The sequence below is a fragment of the Clupea harengus genome, chromosome 1, assembly GCF_900700415.2.
Source record: "Clupea harengus chromosome 1, Ch_v2.0.2, whole genome shotgun sequence".
In the NCBI taxonomy this organism is placed as follows: Eukaryota; Metazoa; Chordata; class Actinopteri; order Clupeiformes; family Clupeidae; genus Clupea; species Clupea harengus.
In genome coordinates this window covers 23,716,569-23,738,618 of record NC_045152.1, presented here as the reverse complement: position 1 = coordinate 23,738,618, position 22,050 = coordinate 23,716,569, and the positions used below count along the sequence as shown (strand labels likewise).

The 22,050-nt window shown below is 48.0% G+C and overlaps 1 protein-coding gene across 3 annotated transcripts in view; it reads left to right on the top strand.

Moving 5' to 3' along the window:
- The window catches only part of LOC105898579 (glutamate receptor ionotropic, NMDA 2B), an 84,774-nt gene that overhangs the window by 46,284 nt on the left and 16,440 nt on the right, over positions 1-22,050 (top strand). For all 3 annotated transcript variants that reach the window (XM_031572197.2, XM_031572192.2, XM_012825611.3), the window contains exons 5-15: positions 3,104-3,247; positions 3,664-3,934; positions 6,012-6,207; positions 11,021-11,135; positions 12,911-13,116; positions 14,054-14,225; positions 17,348-17,501; positions 17,939-18,064; positions 19,783-20,012; positions 20,326-20,486; positions 20,998-21,185. In XM_031572197.2, the coding sequence (XP_031428057.1) occupies positions 3,104-3,247; positions 3,664-3,934; positions 6,012-6,207; positions 11,021-11,135; positions 12,911-13,116; positions 14,054-14,225; positions 17,348-17,501; positions 17,939-18,064; positions 19,783-20,012; positions 20,326-20,486; positions 20,998-21,185 (1,963 nt within the window). The remainder of the gene's footprint in view (positions 1-3,103; positions 3,248-3,663; positions 3,935-6,011; positions 6,208-11,020; positions 11,136-12,910; positions 13,117-14,053; positions 14,226-17,347; positions 17,502-17,938; positions 18,065-19,782; positions 20,013-20,325; positions 20,487-20,997; positions 21,186-22,050) is intronic.

Below are 22,050 nucleotides of genomic sequence, written 5' to 3'. Positions count from 1 at the left end.
TTTTTCATTGTCAGCATTTAGCCGCGACTGAAATGTGATGGAGGATTTGATTTGAATTGAGCTCAGATGCTGGTGAGTCAGGCATGGCAGAGGGGGGGAGAGAGGACGAGTGTGAGGGGAAGACGGAGGTGCGGCAGCTCTACCTCGCTGCATGCTGATGTTCATTTCCATGGAGATAGCCACATACCAAGCTCTTCTGGTATTTCTGGCACTTTCTCTCTCTCTCTCTCTCTCACTCTCGTTGTCTTTGTCTTTATGCCTTTAGCCATGTAAGTGAGATGGTATGTCTGACATCTTCACCACATGCAGAGTATGTCTATGTGCTGCAGTGTGTGTGTGTGTGTGTGTGTGTGTGTGTGTGTGTGTGTGTGTGTGTGTGTGTAGTTTGACTGGTTTGCTTCTACCCATTTCTGCTCCACTCCTGAAAGAGAGCACACATTGTTTAAACCTTCCCCGCATCTCTCTCTCGCTCTCTTCCTGTTTATTGTTTAGTAGGCAGACTCTCCTTTAATGTCCTCCTTTTCTCTTGTCTTCGCTCGCTCTCTCTCTCCTTCCCTCCCACCCTCTCTGTGTCTCTCCAACTATGTCTATCCCCCTCTTTTTCTTTATCTGGCTTTCTCTCTGCCTTTGCCCGTCCTTCTCACCCACCCTGTTTTTCTGCTGTGAAGGCAGGCCTATAGCAGTGGGGAACAGTGACCGACACAGCTCTGGCATGGCCCCTCCAGCACCTTAATGCCTCTTAATCGATAACCTTGCGTTGTGGGTCGCAGAGGGGGTGGGCAGCAAGCCGCTGGAATAATTGCGGCCATAAATGAAGCCAGCACTTCTCCCACCGTGGCTTCATTTTCACTTCCACTGCTAGAGCTGTTGCCCCCACCCCCCACCCGCCCCCTCCGACTTTCTTACTTTCTTATTTCTTTTCTGATAAAGGCTAATGAAAATTCCACAGGCTTATAGCATGCTGAATGACTGCACTGGATAGTGCATTAAAAGTGCTCTTAGATGGAGAGGGAGAGAGAGGGAGGGAGGGAGGAAGGGAGAGTGACCAGGAAGGAGGTTGAGGGGTGGGGGGGGGCTGGGAATTCAATTATATCTGTGTCCTGGCAGTTATTTCAGCGGAATAAATGGGACAGTGAGAGTGAGCGTGATAGAGAGAGATGGAGGGACATTGCAGAGGAGAAATACAGCAGTGTGAGGGAGGGGGGGGGGGGGGGGGCAGTGGCAGATTTATTCAGAGCTACTCCAAACATCTGATACTCCAAGATGCAATTTGACGTCATGGACTCTACCCACGGGTGGAAATGGGTGTTATGCAAGCAAAGTGCAGCCGTGTAATGAGCTGATTTGTATGTTTCAGTCCCCTCCCTGTGAGCAGTCTGGGAGTGCAGCAACAGCAGAAACACTGTAACAGTTTGTCTGAGGGGATGAACACTTTTGAATTACTCCCATTGCTATACCTTATAGAATCCTTTTTAGCTACAGAGCACATAGGGGTGCTATGTATATTTCAAACTTCAGTGTGTATTTTGGAAGGTGCAGTACAGACCTGTTTGGCTGGATTTTCTGTAGTCTACAGCACTTAATCTTTGTACAGGGTCAGTGCATCCAAACGGTTCAGTGTTGATCCAGTTACCTACTTCACAGAGACAAATATAGCGCCGAAATTTGGCCAGTCTTGTTTTTTGAAGAGGCTTCAAATTCTGACCACAGACGCACACACACACACAGTTGTGAGCACAGAAGGAGAGGAACCTAGATGAGCCCTGTGTTGTCATGATTAGACTGTTTTCATGGAAGTGCTCATATGGTTTTTGGTAACTCCAGGGGGTTGGGAGCTGAAAATATCCCATCCATCAGAATAACATCCCTCAAATAGATCCATTAGTCTCAGGCAATGGCATGCAATTTTTGCTACCTGCGTGTCAGACCGTGCCGCTGCCGTCATGATGAATCTAGTTGACCCTTCCCTTCTGGCAAACCAGTGCAGTCTCTCCCCAGTGAGTCCAATAACCTGGGCTCACGTGGAGAGAGTGTGAGCCCCCACACCACTCTCTCTCTCTCTCTCTCTCTCTCTCTCTCTCCCCTTTCCCTCACACACACACACACACACACACACACACACACACACACACACACACACACACACGGTAGCCTGGCAGCTCCCTGCAGGCACTACACCAGGAAAAGTAGGACGCCATTGCCATTGAATGGCTTTGTGACATCAGGAGGCAGTGCACCATACAGCCCTTTGGGAGGGGGGAGGGGTGGGGTGAGGGGGTGAGGGGGTGAGGGGGTGAGGGGTGAGGAGAAGAGTAGATAGGAGAATGAGATGGAACTGCAGTAGGACCACCTTGGGCTTGATGTGCTCACCTGGGCATGCGTGAATGCTGCATGCTAGATTTACATTCTGCTCAGAGGAAGTATCTGATTTTTTTTTATGAGCTTTACCAAGCAACATGCACAAATGGTGGGAAAACAAAACATGTGTTGTTCACACTCTTAACTTACTACACACAAACACACACACACACACACACACACACACACACACACACACACTCACACACTCTCACACACACACACACACACACACACACACACACACACACACACACACACACACACACACACACACACATACACATGGCCCTCTTTTCTTGCCAGCTCAGTGGTATCTCCCCAATCTCATTAATGCGCAAACAAGGTAACGGATCGACCCATGCGCCTCCCTGAGGGGGAGTTGAGGCTTTGATGTTGAGTGAAGCTAGAGAGACATCAGCACCCTCACTGACTTACAGATCTGGCTGATTTCACACTCAGGTCTGCGGCATCAGGAACAGTGGTCAACCAAAGCACACAAAAACCAACCAAACACAAGTACGGTCTCGCCCACTGCACTCTGTGGCTTGCTTAGATTAAGGCGCTAGCTCAGTCTTTCATACTCCATGTCTCTCACCTGTCCCCTTGACTTCAGCTACCCAGCAGCCCTCAGAAAAAAAATACACTTCTGCTTCCTCACCCACAGTGAGATGTGGTTAGTCTCATGGGAGATGCAGTATATTTTTAACCATCCGACTTTGCTGTCTTTGTCCTTTCCCCTTAGGATGACAACTCCATGTTTTTCCAGTTCGGCCCATCCATTGAGCAGCAGGCCTCGGTCATGCTCAACATCATGGAGGAGTACGACTGGTACATCTTCTCCATCGTCACCACCTACTACCCTGGCTATCAGGACTTTGTTACCAAGGTAACCACTCGTCTCCATGCTATGAGGTCAGCCAAGGTCTGACTCTTTTTACCGTGACACAGTAGCCTCAATATACTACAAGTAAAAACTCACTGAAAAAATGAGGCCAGCTCAAGTATGTATTGTATATGTATATGTATTGTTACTTGTATTGTGGTTTGGTCAGCACTGATATCTGTGTGAGGCAACATTATTGTATTTGGCAGGGTGGCTGAACCTCCTGAACAACTTTAGTCTTGCTGCACAATTTCCCTATGATCTTTCATTGATTCACCAACTGTATTAAATTCATTTTGGTTAAGTGAAAAAATAGAGGGTTCCTTTCCCTTCCCACAGAAATCCCAGCTGCATGATTACGTTAGTGTTAGTTCAGCACACTAGCTCATAGGAACTTAGTTCTTCTCTATGTTCCTTAGGTCCGTAGCACCATAGAGAACAGCTTTGTGGGCTGGGAGCTGGAGGAGGTGCTGCTGTTGGACATGTCGGTAGACGACGGCGACCTCAAGATCCAGAACCAGCTGAAGAAGCTGCAGAGCCCCGTCATTCTGCTCTACTGCACCAAGGAGGAGTCCAACACCATCTTTGAGGTGGCGCACTCCGTGGGCCTCACTGGTTATGGTTACACGTGGATCGTACCATCGCTGGTGGCAGGGGACACAGACCACATCCCCACCGAGTTCCCTATAGGTAGGCTACCTTCTGAAACACAGACACACACAGCACGACACTCACTGACACTACGCATATGTGGTATATACTACACATAAACAACATAACCGTAAACACAAGCGGTCAGACACTCATGCAGGCAAACACATACACATGCTTGCACGCACGCAGTTTATACTCAGTGCACACACAAGTGCATGCACACAGACACTCAATATGTTCAGTATATGTTCGGCCAAACACTCGCATTCTCAGAAGCACACATATGGCCGCGCTTCCGCCCACCCGTCCTGCTCAGACGCAGCGAGGTGAAGAGTTTCAGGAGGAAGTGTGAGTCAGGTTGGCTGCAGCAGCGGCAGCAGCAGTAGCTCCCAGCTGGTTAAGTCTGACCAGGTTTTAATGAGGGATGGGTGGGTGGATGCCGGCCAACGTCTGGCTGCTCTTTACTTGATCCGCATTCAGAATAAATTAGTTTGTGTGTGTTTTTTCTCTCTCTCTCTCTCCCTACACTGAGTGTCTGAAAGGAGAGAGCCAAGATGAGAAAGACATTAGATACACATGTAATGTGTGTGGCTTTAATGGGAAAAAAGGTCAAACGGGTAGTCCCTGCCAAGGTGGCGTCCTTTGCTAGTAATCACTGTAAGCACTTAAAGCACTTTGCACTTTATGTAGCCATTCAAAGTCATCATTGGGGTCAAGCTATGGATTGAATAAAAAAAAAACCTGAAACGAGTGCGTCACAGAACTTATAAAAGCTGTCTTCACGCTCAAAGTTGAAAGACTGAGAGACGGTTCATTTGAGACCCCCGATCCACCGTCCATCTGCTCTCTCTCCTTCCCTCTCTCTCTTTCTTTTTCTCTCTCTCTCTCTCTCTCTCTCTCTCTCTCTCTCTCTCTCTGCTGTCATGCTTGAGGTGGGCCTGCTTCTGTGGCCCTCGTAATCCTTTAATGGAGTCTTAACTAACTGGCTGAGTGGGTGTGGATGCTAAGTGACTTGCTGGAGCTCCTCTGTTTACAATGCATCAGGGAGCAACCAGAAGGTGTGCTCGTCGCCGGGGCGCTAATTCACTAATAGTCCGCCACGTCAAATCCCTCGCAGTCCCCTCTGGGGAGACGGGCTCATCCGTCCATCCTCCTGGGTCATTTAACTCTCACACTCCTCAGGGGAGCAATCGGATCCCTGCCTCTGAGTGGCTCCTGTGCTTCTCGCTGTACTACTTGTTCTGCCTCCGAAGAGCATCGGCCACTGGCTCGTGTTCTAGGGACATCGAAAGATCACCTTTGGAGACACATTTGGAGACACATTTGAGTCATTGGCCCCTTATTTCAGATGCTGTGAGTGAGGGCCCCTGTCCCCTCCACATGCTTTAACCAGATCAGTGTGGTTCTGTACCTGCTAGTGCTGTTCTTGAGTAGTTCTAGAGAGACCAAGAGCCTCTGTGCTCCTCATGGACCAGTGCCTGCTGTGGAAGCTGCAAGACCCCACATTTTCAAATAGATGAATCTCTGCCTTTTATGTATTCTTTCGTAATTGAAAAAATCATTTTGTATTGGTGAGAGATAATAGAATATGTTTGGATATGTTCCAAGCACGCGCTTCAGGAGGTCTGATGGGGTTTGTCTCTGTTCAGGAGTCTAATGGGGTCTGTTCAGGAGTCTGATGGGGTCTGTCTCTGTTCAGGAGTCTGATGGGGTCTGTCTCTGTTCAGGAGTCTGGATGTGCTGTTCTATTCGCAGTCTCCTCAGCTCTCGTCTGAATGCAGTGCATCATGGGCCTCGGCCAGTACCAATCATTCGTACAAATAGAAACGCAAATACATTTTATTCACTTTTTAGTAACCTCTGCCAAACTATGTTGCTAAGGACACAACAGTCTCCCTCAACAAGCCTCAACATGTATTTTTTTTTTGTTTTCCTAAAAAGAAAACTGTAGATGTTGTTTTGATGTTCACCAAAAGGCCTCCAAATATCTGGGACAAGGTACAATATCACAAAGCACTGACTGTGGAGGATTCAGAGGGGTTGTCTGGAGGCCCTTTGCATGCACAGCTACGTAAAAATCTCTCTTTGCTTCTCACACTCTCCCTCTCCCCAGGCCTGATCTCAGTGTCGTACGACGAGTGGGACTACAGCCTTGAGGCCCGCGTACGAGATGGAGTGGCCATCATCGCCAAGGCAACCACCAAGATGATGTTGGACCGCGGGGCGCACACCCTGCTTAAGTCGGAGTGCCACGGCACCCCTGACAGCAAGAAGGGCCCCATCACCGGGAACCCCAACGAAGTACTAAGGTGATTTCAGAGACGGGCCCCTAATCCCCTTCCACACCAAGCATAATGCCTATCAGCTCTGTCAGACTGGCTTATGCTATACTTAGCCGGCACACAGACGGCAGCCATGTTGAAAGCAGGGCAAGCGTTTGCAGTGCAGGCAGTCAGATAGCCTGGGCGAGCGCTCTGATTGTGTACAACATGCTCTGCACTGCTTTTCAGAGCAAGTCCTCTAATTGATCCCAGTGGCTTTGGGGGTCTGCCTGTATTTGTTACCGCTGCAGAGCACAACAGTCAGATGTCTTGGGTGTCTGTTCTAGGGCAGAAAGTGTATGCTTTTCCCATGTGTGTTTGTGTGGTTGAGTATGTGTGTGTGTGCGTGTGTGTGTGTGTGTGGTCGAGTGTGTGTGATGGCGTGTTCATTTGAAGCTCTTGTTAGGGATAGAGCTGGGACAGTGAGGCAGGTTTGTGATTGAGGCGAAGCATCCGTTCACTTCCTGTTTGGGCTCAGGGCTGGTTCGGAGGCATCTGCTTGTGCTATTTCTGGTGTCACATCACTCTGCCACCTGGGGATCCTCTGGGTCCTCCTGTTTCTCAGGGTGTACTTCAGCTAGGTGGAGCTTACACCTCCCTGTGCAACAAAATGCTTGGAGCTTTTCCGAGCTGCCCCAACACACTCATAGACTAAAGCAGTGACTTTGTTTTTTTTTTCTTTACCAGACAGTCTGCTTATACCATTTTAGAGTATTATGTCCTATTTCCATGTGTGCCAACTGACCAGAGCGACTGCTGCTCTACTTGCTAAAAGCAGCAACTGTTTACCAGGGCACTTCGTTCTGGAAAAGGACTCTCATTTGGTTGAGGTATCTGGGAAAAAAAAGAAATGAAAAATCCTGTTCGTAGACTAGTAGGGCTGTCAAAAGTATTTGTCTAACTGTCTTGTCATGCATAGCTTACCTTAGACAGCGTAACAATGCTGAGATGCTCTTGTGTTGAAGATAAATCTGCACTGGCATCTTCTTTCTGTTGCCCACACATACACATGACTGCGGCTTAGTTTCCCACCACTGTGATCAAAGCGCAAACCCAGAAATGAGATCATAGAGCTCCTTTTTTTGTTTCAGACCGATTGGGTTCATAACTCTGTACTCTCTCTCTCGCTCTCTTTCTCTCTCTCTCTCTCTCTCTCTCTCTCTCAGTCTTTCTCTCTCTCTCTTTTTCTCTCTCTCTCTCTCTCTCTCTCCCCCCCTGCCTCGCTCTGCTGTGAGAGTTATTCAGTTCCATGTATGTTCTCCAAACCCTTCCCCCTACACGTCCAATGTCTCTTTGGCACTTGTGCAGTTTCAGAGTGCCAGTAGTTCAGTGATGCGACCTCATCACCAGTGAGGTGGTGAAGTTGCGGCAGTGGTAGTGGCTTGTGCTCTGTGGTTGGTCGAGTCTCTCTGAGGACTCTGTTTATTGGGTGAGGAGTGGACTGCGTTATGGTGCCTTTGGGAGAAGTAAACACGGTTCCTGTTTCTGATGGTGTTTAATGGAAATGGGTCAGGCAGCTGTTTTCATTTTTTTCTCTCCCCCTCCCTCCATCACTCCTTCGCACTCTCCCACCCTTTTTTGCCATGACACACTCTTCCACTGGCCCCCTCTTCTTTAACATATCACTTTCCCCAATGTTTACCTTCTCTCTCTCTCTCTCTCTCTCTCTCCCTCTATCTCACTTTCTCTTCCTTTTTCCTCTATCTCTGTCCTTGCCATCATGCTATGCTGAATTTTGTTTGGGTAATGGGACAAAATGCTTCTTTGAAATAGAGAAGACAGCTCAGCTCTTCTCCCTCTCCTCTCTTTTCTCCTCCCTCACTCTATCTCTCTGCATCTCGACCCGTTCACTCTTTTGTGTCATCATAGCATTTTTGATAAGACATATTTCTACGTCTTTGCACACAAACACACACACATTCCCACAGACACACACATATACTCACATGCTCAGAGAGAGCGAGAGAGCGAGAGAGACAGGGAGTGAGAGAAAGAAAGAAAGAAAGAGGGAGGGAGTGAGTGAGCATAGAGGGAGATATTTACATCAGGTCATGTCAGAGGTTCATGTATTTCTATCAGGTGTACCATGCGAGCACAAGCTTAATGTGCTGTCACACTCCGTAGATCTTATTTACATGAACCTGTCATTACATTACATTAAAGTAATTACATTTTGGTGTAATATAATTCTTTACTAATTAATGGCTTGCTTAATTTATTTTAATTTGCTAATTAATATTTCACCAGCGCCTTTTTCATAATTCACCAAGCACATGCCCCATGTAAGTGTGTCAGGGCATGCAGGCACCCATGCCGCCTGCATGGCTGTTGCATAGTGTCCTGTACACTTCTTTGTTTATCATGATGCTTTGTGTGTGTGTGTGTGTGTGTACGCGTGCATGTGTGTGTGTGTGTGTGTGTGTGCGCGTGCGCGTGTGTGTGATTGTGAAGGCACTTATCTTAGGAGTGGACAATTTCCATGTCCTAGGGGATTGTTGGTTTATATACGTGCCCATAAGCCGCATTTAATTGTGTGTGTGTCTGTACGCTTGTGAGTGTATGACTTCACGCTCCACATGTCTTTGTGTTTTCCCAGGATGCTGTGTGTGTTTATCATAATATGAGCAGCAGCTCAGAGCTGATTCATGGGAAGGTATGCAGGTGTGTGTGTGTGTGAGTGTGCGTGTGTGCGTGAGTGTGTGTGTTTGCATATGTGTGTGTGTGTGTGTGTGTGTTTGTGCGGGTGTGTGTGTGTGTGTGTCCGCGCGCGCTGGTTTGTGAATCAGTGTCTTCAGCTCCTGTCATCTAGGATTCCGCCTTCCATAGGAGAAGGGGGTGAATTAGTTATTACTTATTAATTAGAGTTATATGAGTATGCTGGTTGTTTGTGTGTATGTGTTTGTGTGTGTGTGTGTGTGTGTGTGTGTGAGAGCTCATGGGCGTGTGTGTGTGTGTGTGTGTGTGTGTGTGTGTGTGTGTGTGTGTGTGTGTGTGTGTGTGTGTGTGCTCATGGGCATGCTTGTGTGTGTTTGATTTGTTGAAGTGGGCTGCGTACACCACACATCATACATCTGACAAAGCGACCGGGCCAAGGGTGACATGCTGTATGTATGGAGACATATGCTGTGTGTGTGTAGAGAGTGAAAGCAGTGGGGGTGGGGGGTTAACGCTGAGGGTAAAAAATATGGTCTCCCCCCTCCCATTTCCGCTCCTATTCTCCCCCTCTCTGTGAGATTATGGTTCCCATAGTAACGCAGCAGATTGGCTTGGAAATCGCAGTGGTTGTGGAAGCCATGGCAACACATTACATATGCTTGTGAGTCTCTGTGTTGTCAACGTGAGTTAGATGGTATTGTACTGTACTTGCGGTCTCTCTCTCTCTCTCTATCTCTCTCTCTCTCTTTCAGACACACACACACACACACACCATTATATAATAAAAAACAGTAATACAAAGCATAAGTCTTTCATTAGCCGATTGCAACAACTGCAGGGGGTAAATGTGATACTGGATTTCAGAACACTGGGTGCCATCATCACAAAGCTTTAGAAATGGTTTAAAAAGTCAGATGGTGGAACAACATTGCAATCAGGTTTTCTTATTCAATGAAAAATGTAACGGTATTCAGCCGTATTTCTGGATACGTTAGAACCACACGTCCAAGCCAACAGACACTATAAGTTCTATAAACAGACACTTGCCATAGCAACAGTCATTCTCTGTGAAACTCTGTGTTTGTTTCTGTGTGGTCAGGCAGGTGAACAGTAAGCACATTCTTCTTCTCCAGCCCATGCTGCAGGTTGATGCTGTGTTACGCAACCCAGAAATAACACACTCATAACAATGTTTGTGTGTGTGTGTGTGTGTGTGTGTGTGTGTGTGTCTATATATATGTGTGTGTGTGTGTGTGTGTGTCTATATATGTGTGTGTGTGTGTGTGTGTGTGTGTGTGTGTGTGTGTGTCTGCATGTTGTGTGCAGGTCTACCTGTATCACCTCTGCAAAATGCTCATCCCCACAGTAAAAATTGTTCATCCCTGCCAGGGAGACAATGTCTCAAGTATTCAGTTTAGTGCAAGCCACACAAACATCCACTCACACACACACACACACACACACACACACACACACACACACACACACACACACACACCCCTACCTCTCCCTCTCACTCTCCCTTTTTCTCTTGCTGTTTTTGTCATTTATTTATCTCTGTATTGTGTGTGGTTTTGAGACAGACTGTTGCCATGGAAACAGTAATTCACAGCGAGAGGGAGAGAGAGAGGATAAAGAAGGAAAAATAAATGATTTTTAGTGTACCAGAAGGAACATGTTTACACCTCTCTTAGGACCTGTATATCTACACACACACACCCACACACACCCCCCCCCCCCCCCCCCCCCCCACACACACACACACACACACACACAAACACACACACACACACACACACACAAACACAAACTCTTTCTCTCTATCTCTCTCTCTCTTACACAGATGTACTTAAGCACATTTCCATTTAAATTCTCCCACACTTCCACACACAGTAGACTTCCTGATAATCCAGAGGAAGTCACTCGCCTCACACCTACGGACATGACATGTATATAACAGAGAGGTGCCCTCTGAGAGGTTGGCAGAGTCATGGCAATTAGGCAGTGCTGCAGTACGCCGGCTGTTATGTACTCTACCCAGAATGCCTTTCTCCCAGGGCTGCCTGTCAGGATTAATGTGAGCCCTGCCTAACCTCACCACCCCCCTTTCCCCCCTTTTCTCCCCGTCTTCCTCTTCTTCCTCCAGGTACCTCATGAATGTGACGTTCGAGGGGCGAAACCTGTCCTTCAGTGAGGACGGCTACCAGATGCACCCCAAGCTGGTCATCATCCTGTTGGACAAGGAGAAGCAGTGGGAGAAAGTGAGTCGCTGTCTTTTATTGTCTTTACTGTCCCCCTGACAGTTTATCTGTCAGTCTGTCAGTCTCTCTCAGTCAGTCAATCTATCAACGCATTCATCAGCTCTTTGTCCCGTTTGTTTATCTTCCCATCCATCTGCATGTTTAGGTGTTTCGCATTCATGCCTTTACTGTTTCGTCATCCCTCTAGTCGGTACCGCAATCTGTATTCTGTTCTCTGATCAGAGAGCAAGGTGACTCTCCTCTCATCTCCCTTCCTCTAATCTCTTTTTTTTTCTTATTCTGGGTCTCTCTCTCACATTTTCTCTCATGTTTAATTCTTTGCTTGACTTCCTGCTGGACCACTTTCCTGGGTTCTAATGAGTGGCTGCCTTCCCCCAGCTACTTCTCATTCTCTCTCTTTCTCTCTCTTGCTTTTTCTTCCTATGTTTCGTTCGTTTCTTTTGTTCTTTCTTATATTTCTTCTCTCTCTCTATCTCACACACACACACACACATACAAATTCACACACAACCCATCTCTCTCTCTCTCTCTCTCTCTCTCTCTCTCTCTCGCTCTGCCTGTTACCCTAGCCCTTTGAAGTTAGTTTGAAAGCTCTGTAGTGTCCGGTTGAGTTTAGACACAGTGTCTTGTGCCCTCCACCTACCACCCCCTCCTCCCCTTAATTCCAGACAGTGAAGGCTCCCTCTGCAGTCGTCTCTGCCGGGCTCCAGCCAAGCCAGCAGTAATGTACAGATCAGAGGGGGCTACGAGTGTCTTTAACAGGCCCAATTAGTTCATAATCCGCCAGCATTTACTCCTACGCCATGCCCAGAAATAGGCCGGCGAGCTGGGTCTGGAGAGCAGGACCTGGGCCCTGTCTTCAGGTGTGATTTGTCAGCGGAGCGGCTGGTGAAAATTGAGTAAACGATGGTGCTAGCAGAGCAGAGCAGCGAGCTGCCGCGGGCCTCAAGGGCCCTCTAGGAATGGAGTTGAGCACTCCAGTCCAAGTGCGGCTGCATTTACATGCTGATTGTGCTCTCTTGCCCTCCTTCCCTCCTTCTATCTCTCTCTCTCTCTCTCTCTCTCTCTCTCTCTCTCTCTCTCTCCCTCTCCCATTTCTCACATTGCCTTCGTTCTCTCCCCCCCACTTCTACCTCTCTTTTTCTTTTTTCTTTTGCAGATCTCTCTCACCCTGCAGCCCCCTCTCTTCTTTCTCCCTCGTGCTATCGCCGTCTGTCTTGTGTTTAGCTTTCTGCTCTCTTTCTCTCCCTGTAGTTTTCACTCGTCCTTCATTTTGACATTCCTCCGGCCCTCCGCGCCTCCTCCGCGCCTCCTCCTGGCCCTCTCCCCATCCTCAGTGCTGTGTGCACTAACCCTCTCAGACCTCTCCCTTGCCTTTCATGCCCTGTCTCCCCCTATTTACCTCTACACTGCGTTGCTTGTGTCAATGGCTTTATTGAAATGTTTTTTTGTATGCCTCAAGCCTTTGTGCAGGCAGAATGTCCAACTCAGTTGCCTAATGCAAACTGGCCTCTGCTTTGACCTTTCTCGGTTTTAATGGAAGGTGAAAATTCTGTCATTTGGATTTCGTTCTTTCTCTATTTCCAAATTCACATCAGGTGTATTGGCATAAGCACATTCCAGGTTTTTTCCAGTGTAGTGATCACATCAACAATGAACAGATCCCAAAAAATCAAAGCAACTGAATGAAAAAAACCTAAAATAAACCTGAAAAAAAAAATGACAGTGTAGGATGAAGCTCACTCTCTCTCTCCCCTTCCCCGGTCCCTGCACAGGTGGGGAAATGGGAGAACGGCTCCCTGGCGATGAAGTACCACGTGTGGCCACGCATGGACCTGCCCGGGGGCGAGGGCCGCGACGATGACCACCTGTCCATCGTGACGCTGGAGGAGGCGCCCTTCGTCATCGTGGAGGAAGTGGACCCCTTGAGCAAAACCTGCATGAGGAACACGGTTCCCTGTCGAAAACAGCTGAAAATCCTGTGAGCGCACCAGCCAGAGACAGACACACACACACACACACACGCACGCACGCACACACACACACACGTATCACACACACACACACACACACTCTCACACACACACACACACACGCTCTCACACTCACACACGCACACACACACAAGCATGAACGCACACAGGCAATAGTTTCAAAATTTATTAAAATAAAGATCATACAACACTGCACATGTTATTAACCTCACCAACTGAAAAATGCACTGGTTAAAGGAACATCTAAGGTCTTGTATTTGATATCTATTAAACATCGGCTTAACCATTCAATGCATCATCTCAGCCATACAGTCAAGCAATGCAACATTTTAAAAGATTGCTATCCATTGCCAAACTCTGCAGACTCATATTAATCTGTGCCAGAAACCTTGTGTATTGTGATATAATCCCCCATCAGTTTGTCTGTCTGCTCATGTGTGCACATGGATATCTATCGCTGTCTGCCTGAAGTGCTATCTCACCATCCCATGTGTGTGTGTGTGTGTGTGTGTGATATGTGTGTGTGTGTGTGTGTGTGTGTGTGTGTGTGTGTGTGTGTGTGTGTGCTGACATCTGCACTGAAGCAAGCCGGATGTATGGATGCGCTGGCCGGCTCCTCCGCCGACGCAGACGCCGCCGCATTCTGAGCGTTTCATTCTCCCTCGGCCACACCTGTCCTCCACCCTCTCCATCTTCCTCCCCCCCTCCTCTCTCCTGTCATCAGCTCCCCTCAGCCTTGACTGTAAGCATCAGCCCGCTCTCATCTGTCTTACCCTCACTCAAACTCGGGATCTCGCTCCATCCTTCATCTTTTCATCTTACCTCCCAGTCATTCTTTTTTTTTTTGCCCCCCCTCACTCCTCTCCTCTCTTCTCACTCTTTGTTTTTGTTTCTGCTTCTCGACCTCCTCTTCTCCCCCCTCAGCAATCAGACCGTCGACTCTGGCATCTACATCAAGCGCTGCTGCAAGGGCTTCTGCATCGACATCCTCAAGAAGATCGCCAAACATGTGAAGTTCACCTATGACCTCTACCTGGTGACCAACGGCAAGCATGGCAAGAAGATCAATGGGACGTGGAACGGCATGGTGGGAGAGGTCAGTGGCTCTCTGGCCTCTGTTACTGTACTTCATTCAGTGCTTCCAACGTTACCAATGCCTTGGCTTCAATTTTATTTGAATTGCTAGAATGTTGAAAGATGCATTCACGTATGATTTGTGCAGCATTTATGCTCTTAGTCACATTGGATGATCTGGTTACTCAGTAACCTGATGTAGGCTTAACGTGTCAACATTCTTAGGGCGCATATACACCAACACTATCAAACTCCACTGATCTGGGCAGAGTGCAGTTCCTTTTATCATGGATGATAGCAAGTCCAGCAGAATAATCACATCCACTCCATTTGCCAGTGCCCACGGGAAATGAATGGCCACTGGCAAGATAGCAAAATTCATTCACCTGTGTGTGTGTAAGGTGCTATTAGTCTCTCAGCTAGAGGGTAGTCACAGCTAACCTTTCGTGCTGCGATAATGTGATTCCAGAGGTGTGACCTCTCCCTGGACCCGTACCTCTCAGCGTCCCTGATATCAAAGTCTCCCCGTGCCATTATTGAGATATGCAGCACTTACTTACCATGCACCTCTCACCCACCCCACTTAATTATTTTAATGTCCTCTTCATTGGTTTTCCAATAACAGGCACATAAAAGAGGGAATTCAATTCCATCAGATTAGAATTGCATTAATCAATTAGAGAAGAAGAATGACTGCGGAGAGGAGAAGGGGGTTAAGAGGGAGAGATGTAAATGAGATCATGCCACTCTCATAGGTTGGTGTTTGCTTTATCTTGGCGTGTCGTCAAGATTCCTCTGCGCAGAGATGTGCCGTGCGGTGATGCAGTGGTTCAGGAAGCGTTGTACTCCCAGGATTAATGAAGATCATAAGCCAGTGGACGCTAGGGCAAACAGAGCCAGCAGGGCGACATTGGGAATTTAGCACCCAAGTCATGCAAGGTCTTTTTTTGCATGTTATCCACGGTGGAGCCAGTCAGGCGTGCATTAATGCTAGTCAGCTCCGCTACCTCACTCAAGGGTAAATGCCCATGTGCCATGGCGAGTTTAACATGCCAGCCACGAGCCATAAATCCTGCCACACGCTCAAGGACCCGGCACGAGAGGTGCCGTTACAGTGGCTGCATGATTTTGTTTGTCTTCATCTTTGTTTTATATTAAGTCATGAGACATTGACGTGATGTCACATTCTTCATGCCCCTGTACATTGGAAAACCCCCGAAATTGGTTGCTTGAAAAAAACAAGTTTCTCCGTTGTGCCACCAAATGCTTACAAGAAAAATATAAGCACATCCCTCTCAATTCAATACCAGAATCACACCACCCCCCTTCTGAGTCAGGGGACTCTTTTGGGCGCACAAACCGTCTAGCACTCTGCAGCAGCGGCGGCGCTGCCGTGTTACATACTGGCTCTGGGTGTCACTGGGTGGCCCGTGTGGGACTGATGCATCATCTCTTTCACACCTATAAAGGAATGTTAATGAGGACGGAGGACATCTGGCGGCCACGTTCTCTCCCTCTGGCCCCCCGCCCACACTATATCTCACAGCCTTAATGGCACCATCTCTGCAAAGTGGTAAAGGGCTAGCGGTAGCGCACATGCATCATATGGATCGGCTACAGCGTGGCTCATCACCAGTGCACCCTAAATGCATCAGTGCGGGCATTCTTTAGTGCCTCTCCTTAGTAAAGATGCTGTGCTCTGTTTAAACTGAGTTTCCTTTTTGCATATTTTTTTTTTGCTCTTTTGCTGTTGGTTATTGTTGTTTATTGTTATTTGAGATTTGTGACCCAACTTGTGATTTTGCTCATGCCGTCGGCATCGATGAACAGAGCTGAAATGGTGGTACAGGCTAATCCCTGTAATCCAAAATATTTGAAGCAATACACTTGATTACATGAATTCTCTCAAACCGGTGTAGAGACACTCATGCACCTACACACACACACACACACACACACACACACACACACACACTCACAGCTGCACACACACACGCACAAACAGATACAGAGCCACAGCCACAGCCACACACAGGCTTCTCTCTCACACACACTCATTTTCCCTCGCTCATTCTCAATAACACCCACGTAGGTCACTTTCATAACAGCGAGAAAAAGCCGTGGGAGGGGAGAGACAGGAGGGGGAGCAAAGGAAGTGAACACACTCCTAGATGGACTCATTGCCCTATGGGATGTATGCAGAGAAGCACACAGACACACACACACACACACACGCAGTCAGACAAACACGCACACACACATACACCCACACACAGTCAGACTATCAAGCAGACACGCACACTGATCCTCTCGCATACACATAGACACATAGATACAAACACAAAGAGCCACACTCCGTCAGACAGAAAGATATACAGGCACAAACACACTCACACAGACTCACACAGACTCACACACACACTAACCACCTGCAGACAACATGCCAACCAGCCAACCACAGGACATTTCTACAGGTAGACAAAAGCTAGCTCCTCCTTACTCTCCCTTCCAATCTCTCTCTACCGCTCTCTCTCTCTCTCTCTCTCTCTCTCTCTCTCTCTCACACAAACACAGACACACACACACACACACACACAAACACACACACACACACCTCATTAACTCGGCCTGTTTTGTCCCACTTTAGAGTGCTGTAGGGCCCAGGTATTTAGGGCTACATTTACCTGTAGAGTTGGGTAGAGCGAGAGAGAGAGAGAGAGAGAGAGCGAGTGAGAGAGGCAGGGCGGAGAGGATGGACGGGAGGGGAGAGGACGGAGAGAGAAGAAGGGGAGGGAGCGGGACGGAGAGAGACGAAGGGGAGGGAGCGGGATGGCTATTTCCAGCAGCCGTGACCCACTACAACTGGTAGCCCAGTTTCTGCTTTCTTCATTCTGTCTTTCTCCATCTTTCTATGGCTTTGTGCTTGATAGTCGGAGCCGGCCAGTCTGGGTCAGTATGTACGGACTTAAAAACTTGACCTTTGCACTTCAAGTCTGATCCTTCTTTCTATCCCTTCACCTTTCTATCTGCCTCTGTTTGTCTGGTATCATGATATCTATCTATCTATTTATCTATTTTCATCTCTCTCTCTCTCTCTCTCTCTCTGTTGTTGTCTATCTGTCTGCCTGTCTGTTTGTCTCTCAGGTGGTGACCAAGAATGCCCACATGGCTGTGGGTTCTCTCACCATAAATGAGGAGAGGTCAGAGGTGATTGACTTCTCAGTGCCCTTCATTGAGACGGGCATCAGCGTCATGGTCTCGCGTAGCAACGGCACCGTCTCGCCCTCAGCCTTCCTCGGTGAGTAGGTAAGCTGTCCACACCCTGGACAGCAGGCTCCTTCAGTCCCAGTCAGTGCCTGCAGTGTGGGAAGCAGGCTGTGTCAATGTAATCCCTCTGCCTTGGTTGTCTTTTTTTTATTTGGTATCTTGTGAGCTTGTAAAATGCAATTTTTCACTTGTAAATTGAAACTGAAAACTTCCATTGTATTCTTTTGTAAGTATGAATGTAATGTCACACTCTCTCCAACTCTGTCTTAACACTCTCTCCTGGTGCTTGATTCTCTTTCTCTGGGTTCCATCTCTGCTTTCTTTCTCTTCTGCTTCCACTTTCCTTTGTCCCCCATCATCCGCTTTGTCCTTTCGTCTCTGCTCTCTCTCTCTGCTCTCTCTCCCCTTCTCTCTTTCTCTCTCTCTCTTTCTCTCTGCTCTCTCTCTCTCTCTCTCTGTCTTTCTCAGAGCCCTTCAGTGCGGATGTGTGGGTGATGATGTTTGTGATGCTGCTGCTGGTGTCGGCCCTGGCTGTGTTTGCGTTCGAGTACTTAAGCCCTGTGGGCTACAACCGCTGCCTAGCTGATGGCCGAGGTGAGTGCAGCCAGCATAACCATGCAGGGCCTAAACACCCCCCCCCCCCCCCCTAAATAAACACAATGTCTCTCTCCCCATCTATTTTACATACACCACACACAAAAACATATTTGCTCTCACTTGGTCTCACACACAAACACACCATGTGTGAAACTCTTTTGCCCTCTCTCTATCACACACACACACGCGCGCACACGCACACGCACACGCACACGCACACGCACACAGGCACGCAGACGCACACGCACACACAGACACAGACACGCACACACAGACACAGACACGCACACGCACACACAGACACAGACACAGACACAGACACAGACACAGACACAGACACAGACACAGACACAGACACAGACACAGACACAGACACAGACACAGACACAGACACAGACACAGACACAGACACAGACACAGACACAGACACAGGCACAGGCACAGGCACAGGCACAGGCACAGGCACAGGCACAGGCACAGGCACAGGCACAGGCACAGGCACAGGCACAGGCACAGGCACACGCACACGCACACGCACACGCACACACTCTTCAGGCCTCTTCTGGTCCTCCTTCCCTGCAGTAGCCTCGTGCAGGTGCAGTGTCTCTTCCCATTCCTGTCAGCGTGGCTCATCCCTGGTCTCTTCATTTTTTTTAATGCCGGCCCTCGTGTGTTCTTGCATGCATTTCCATACTTTCAGGAATCACATGCCACCACTGACAGGACGAGCTTCTCTTTTATTAGATGAAAAAAGGAAGAGAGGCGGGTGAAGAAGAACTAAATCAATGGCTCCCCTTCGATTCATGTCGGTGCTATATATAGAGCGACTAATGCTTTTTTTCTGTCACTTACATCTCCCTTCATCTTTGGGGGAGGAAGACAGTATGCTGAGATGTTGTCACAGGCACTCATTGTTTCCCATAGCTTGGCAGGGGCGTGGGGGTTAGGGATGAGTTTTTTTTTAAAGGGTAGATGCCAGGGGCAGTGGAAGCTCTTTGCTGCAGAGATGTTATGATGACAGGCGCAAGCGAGAGGGAAAGTAGGAGCTAGAAGTTTGGTTTCAGGTACGATAAACATGCTAGACTTGCCCGAGTGTGAGTGGACGATCTGTATCACTTACTCTCAGTGCAGGTCCCAGCTCTGTCTCGTACATGCTTTCTTCTAGCTCTCCTCCGACTCATGGCAATGGCAGTGTCATTATTTCTCCCACCGGGAGCACATTTGCTGAAACAGTGGATGCACACTGCCTGCAGCATGTAGCATGGCGTAACAATGCCTATTAAATGAGTAAGTAATTTGCCTTGTTGGATATTTTTTTTCAACATGTCAACTACTGCTGTCCTTGTCTGGTGGTTACACAGGACCAATTTATTCAGTGAAAGCACAAGAGGCACATAAATGTCTGTATCAATCCCCAAGTTTACAGAGCAGTTTAGTGCTTTTATACTCTCCAAGAAACATTAAACCTTGCCCTCTCTCTCTCTCTCTCTCTCTCTCTCTCTCTGTCTCTGTCTCTGTCTCTCTCTGTCTCTCTGACTCTCTCTCTCTCTCTCTCTCTCTCTGGCTCTGTCTCTTTGACTCTCTCTCTCTCTCTCTGGCTCTGTCTCTCTTTCTCTCTCTCTCTCTCTCTCTCTCTCTCTCTCTGGCTGTGACTCTTTCTCTCTCTTTCGCCTTCCCTTTCCCTCTCTTTTGCTGGTCCTCTGTCCCCTCCTCAGAGGCTGGAGGTCCCTCCTTCACCATTGGGAAGGCCATCTGGCTGCTGTGGGGTCTGGTCTTCAACAACTCCGTACCCGTGCAGAACCCCAGGGGCACCACCAGTAAGATCATGGTGTCGGTGTGGGCCTTCTTCGCCGTCATCTTCCTGGCCAGCTACACTGCCAACCTCGCCGCCTTCATGATCCAGGAGGAGTACGTGGACCAGGTGTCTGGCCTGAGTGACAAGAAGGTAGAGATGGTCTTCTCTTGGGATGACAGCTTGTTTCTTCTTTTTTTGTCGTCTATGTGTCTCTCTCTGTGTTGTCCTTTTTTATGTCTCCTTCTTAGCCAAAGTTTCACTCCCTCCATCTTGCCCTTTTTGCCCAACCTCCCTGTCTGAGTCACAGTTTGCATTATTCACTCCATCCTGTTCCCTGTCTCTCAGGACTTTGTAGTTACTTTCTTCTTTTGTTTGCCCTTCTACGGTTCTACACTTTCCTGTTTTATGCTGTCCCCACATTTATCCCGTCTTTCTTTTCTCCCTTCTTTGTTTGAACTGACAGTTCCAGAGGCCGAACGATTTCTCACCTCCCTTCCGCTTCGGCACGGTCCCCAACGGCAGCACGGAGAGAAACATCCGGAACAACTACCTGGAGATGCACGGCTACATGGTGAAGTTCCACCAGAAGAACGTGGACGAAGCCCTGCACAGCCTGAAGACAGGGTGAGGAGTCAGGGAAAGAAACCCAGCAAAGCAGAGAAATTGGAATGGACAAAATGAAGGAGGCATTTGAGGCCACTCACTCTTGCATTATACACTCATGCGTCCGTGCAGTTGGACATGCAGAGCGAGAAAAGAATGTACGAAAGTTTGAGGTCCGAATGAAAGTTTGTGCAAATAGATTTCAGATGGAGGAGCGCTGCAGCTCGTTGGGACTCGCCGGTCCTCATTTCAATTACACATCGGAGTTATCTGCTGCCTGGATCACACACCACATTTCTGGCATTGTTTTTGCAGGCGGAACACAATCTGCATTGTTTTGCATTTTTTACAGCAAGGGGGTTAATTATCTTGCAAATGAGAAAATTAGGATTTGAATGAGAAAATTAGCAAGTCTGCTGCCAAACTGAAAGTGTTCAATTCTCCCCCTTTCTGTTTGTTATTCTCTCTCTCTCTTGCTCAATGTGTTTCTCCTTTGCTTTGTTTTCTCTCTCTCTCTCTCTCTCTCTCTCAGTAAACTGGATGCGTTTATCTATGACGCGGCTGTGCTGAACTACATGGCGGGTCGAGATGAGGGCTGTAAGCTGGTCACCATTGGCTCTGGGAAGGTGTTCGCCTCCACTGGCTATGGCATTGCCATACAGAAGGACTCTATCTGGAAGAGGCACATTGACTTGGCCATCCTGCAGCTGTTTGGAGATGGTAGGCGACTTCCTCAGTCTACCTTGTGCTGTGTATGAGATAGCTAAGCCAGTAGGATCACACATTCATGAGAACAAAGGCTTTATCGTTGAAAAATACTGGAATGAGTAATATGAAATATCAATTTGAATTGCTACGTCCTAGGGCGGACTTAATTTGCAGAAACTGCATTTCCCTGAGTTAGAGGCAGTATGACCAGGGATGGAATGTCATGGTATCAGTATCACTTGGTCAAGAACATACAATGCAAATTGTTCGGAAATAATACCTTTATCTTTTTTTAGTTTATGGATAGTTTTCAATTTGAATTGAAAATTTTAATTAACTGTCAATGTGAACCCTCATGAACCAACATGTAGTGAGAGCCATCCTGATTGGCTGGATTTATCACATAATGCCGTGCTCCTCACGGAGAGGGGAACCATGTTTCCTGAGATTTACCACCCCCTGGGGTCATTATCTTTTCTTATCTATCTAAATCGGGAAACGCTTGACTCCACAAACGGCAGCAAGGTTTCTGTGCTGAATGAGCAGGAACACATCTCCCAATCATTTCTGAATTTCTTGGAAACCCAACAGTGAACCTCCACTAAACCTCCACACCCTACTGACCACCCGCCGTGATGGACAGGGCTTTCCATAAGATTGAACTCTCCCATTTTGGAAGTGCTGCACCATAGCTTATGAGAAGCACCATGTATTGATCTTGCAGTGGCAGTTGTGAGCTTCACATTAAAGTGAATATAGTTAGTTCCCACTGGGTTTCCGCTGGGATTGTAAGAGTATTATAAATGTAACATCATGAAGTTTAATTCTGTGGTCCACACACAGGTTCCAGTGGTTGTGTTTGGGTGTGTATGGTGTC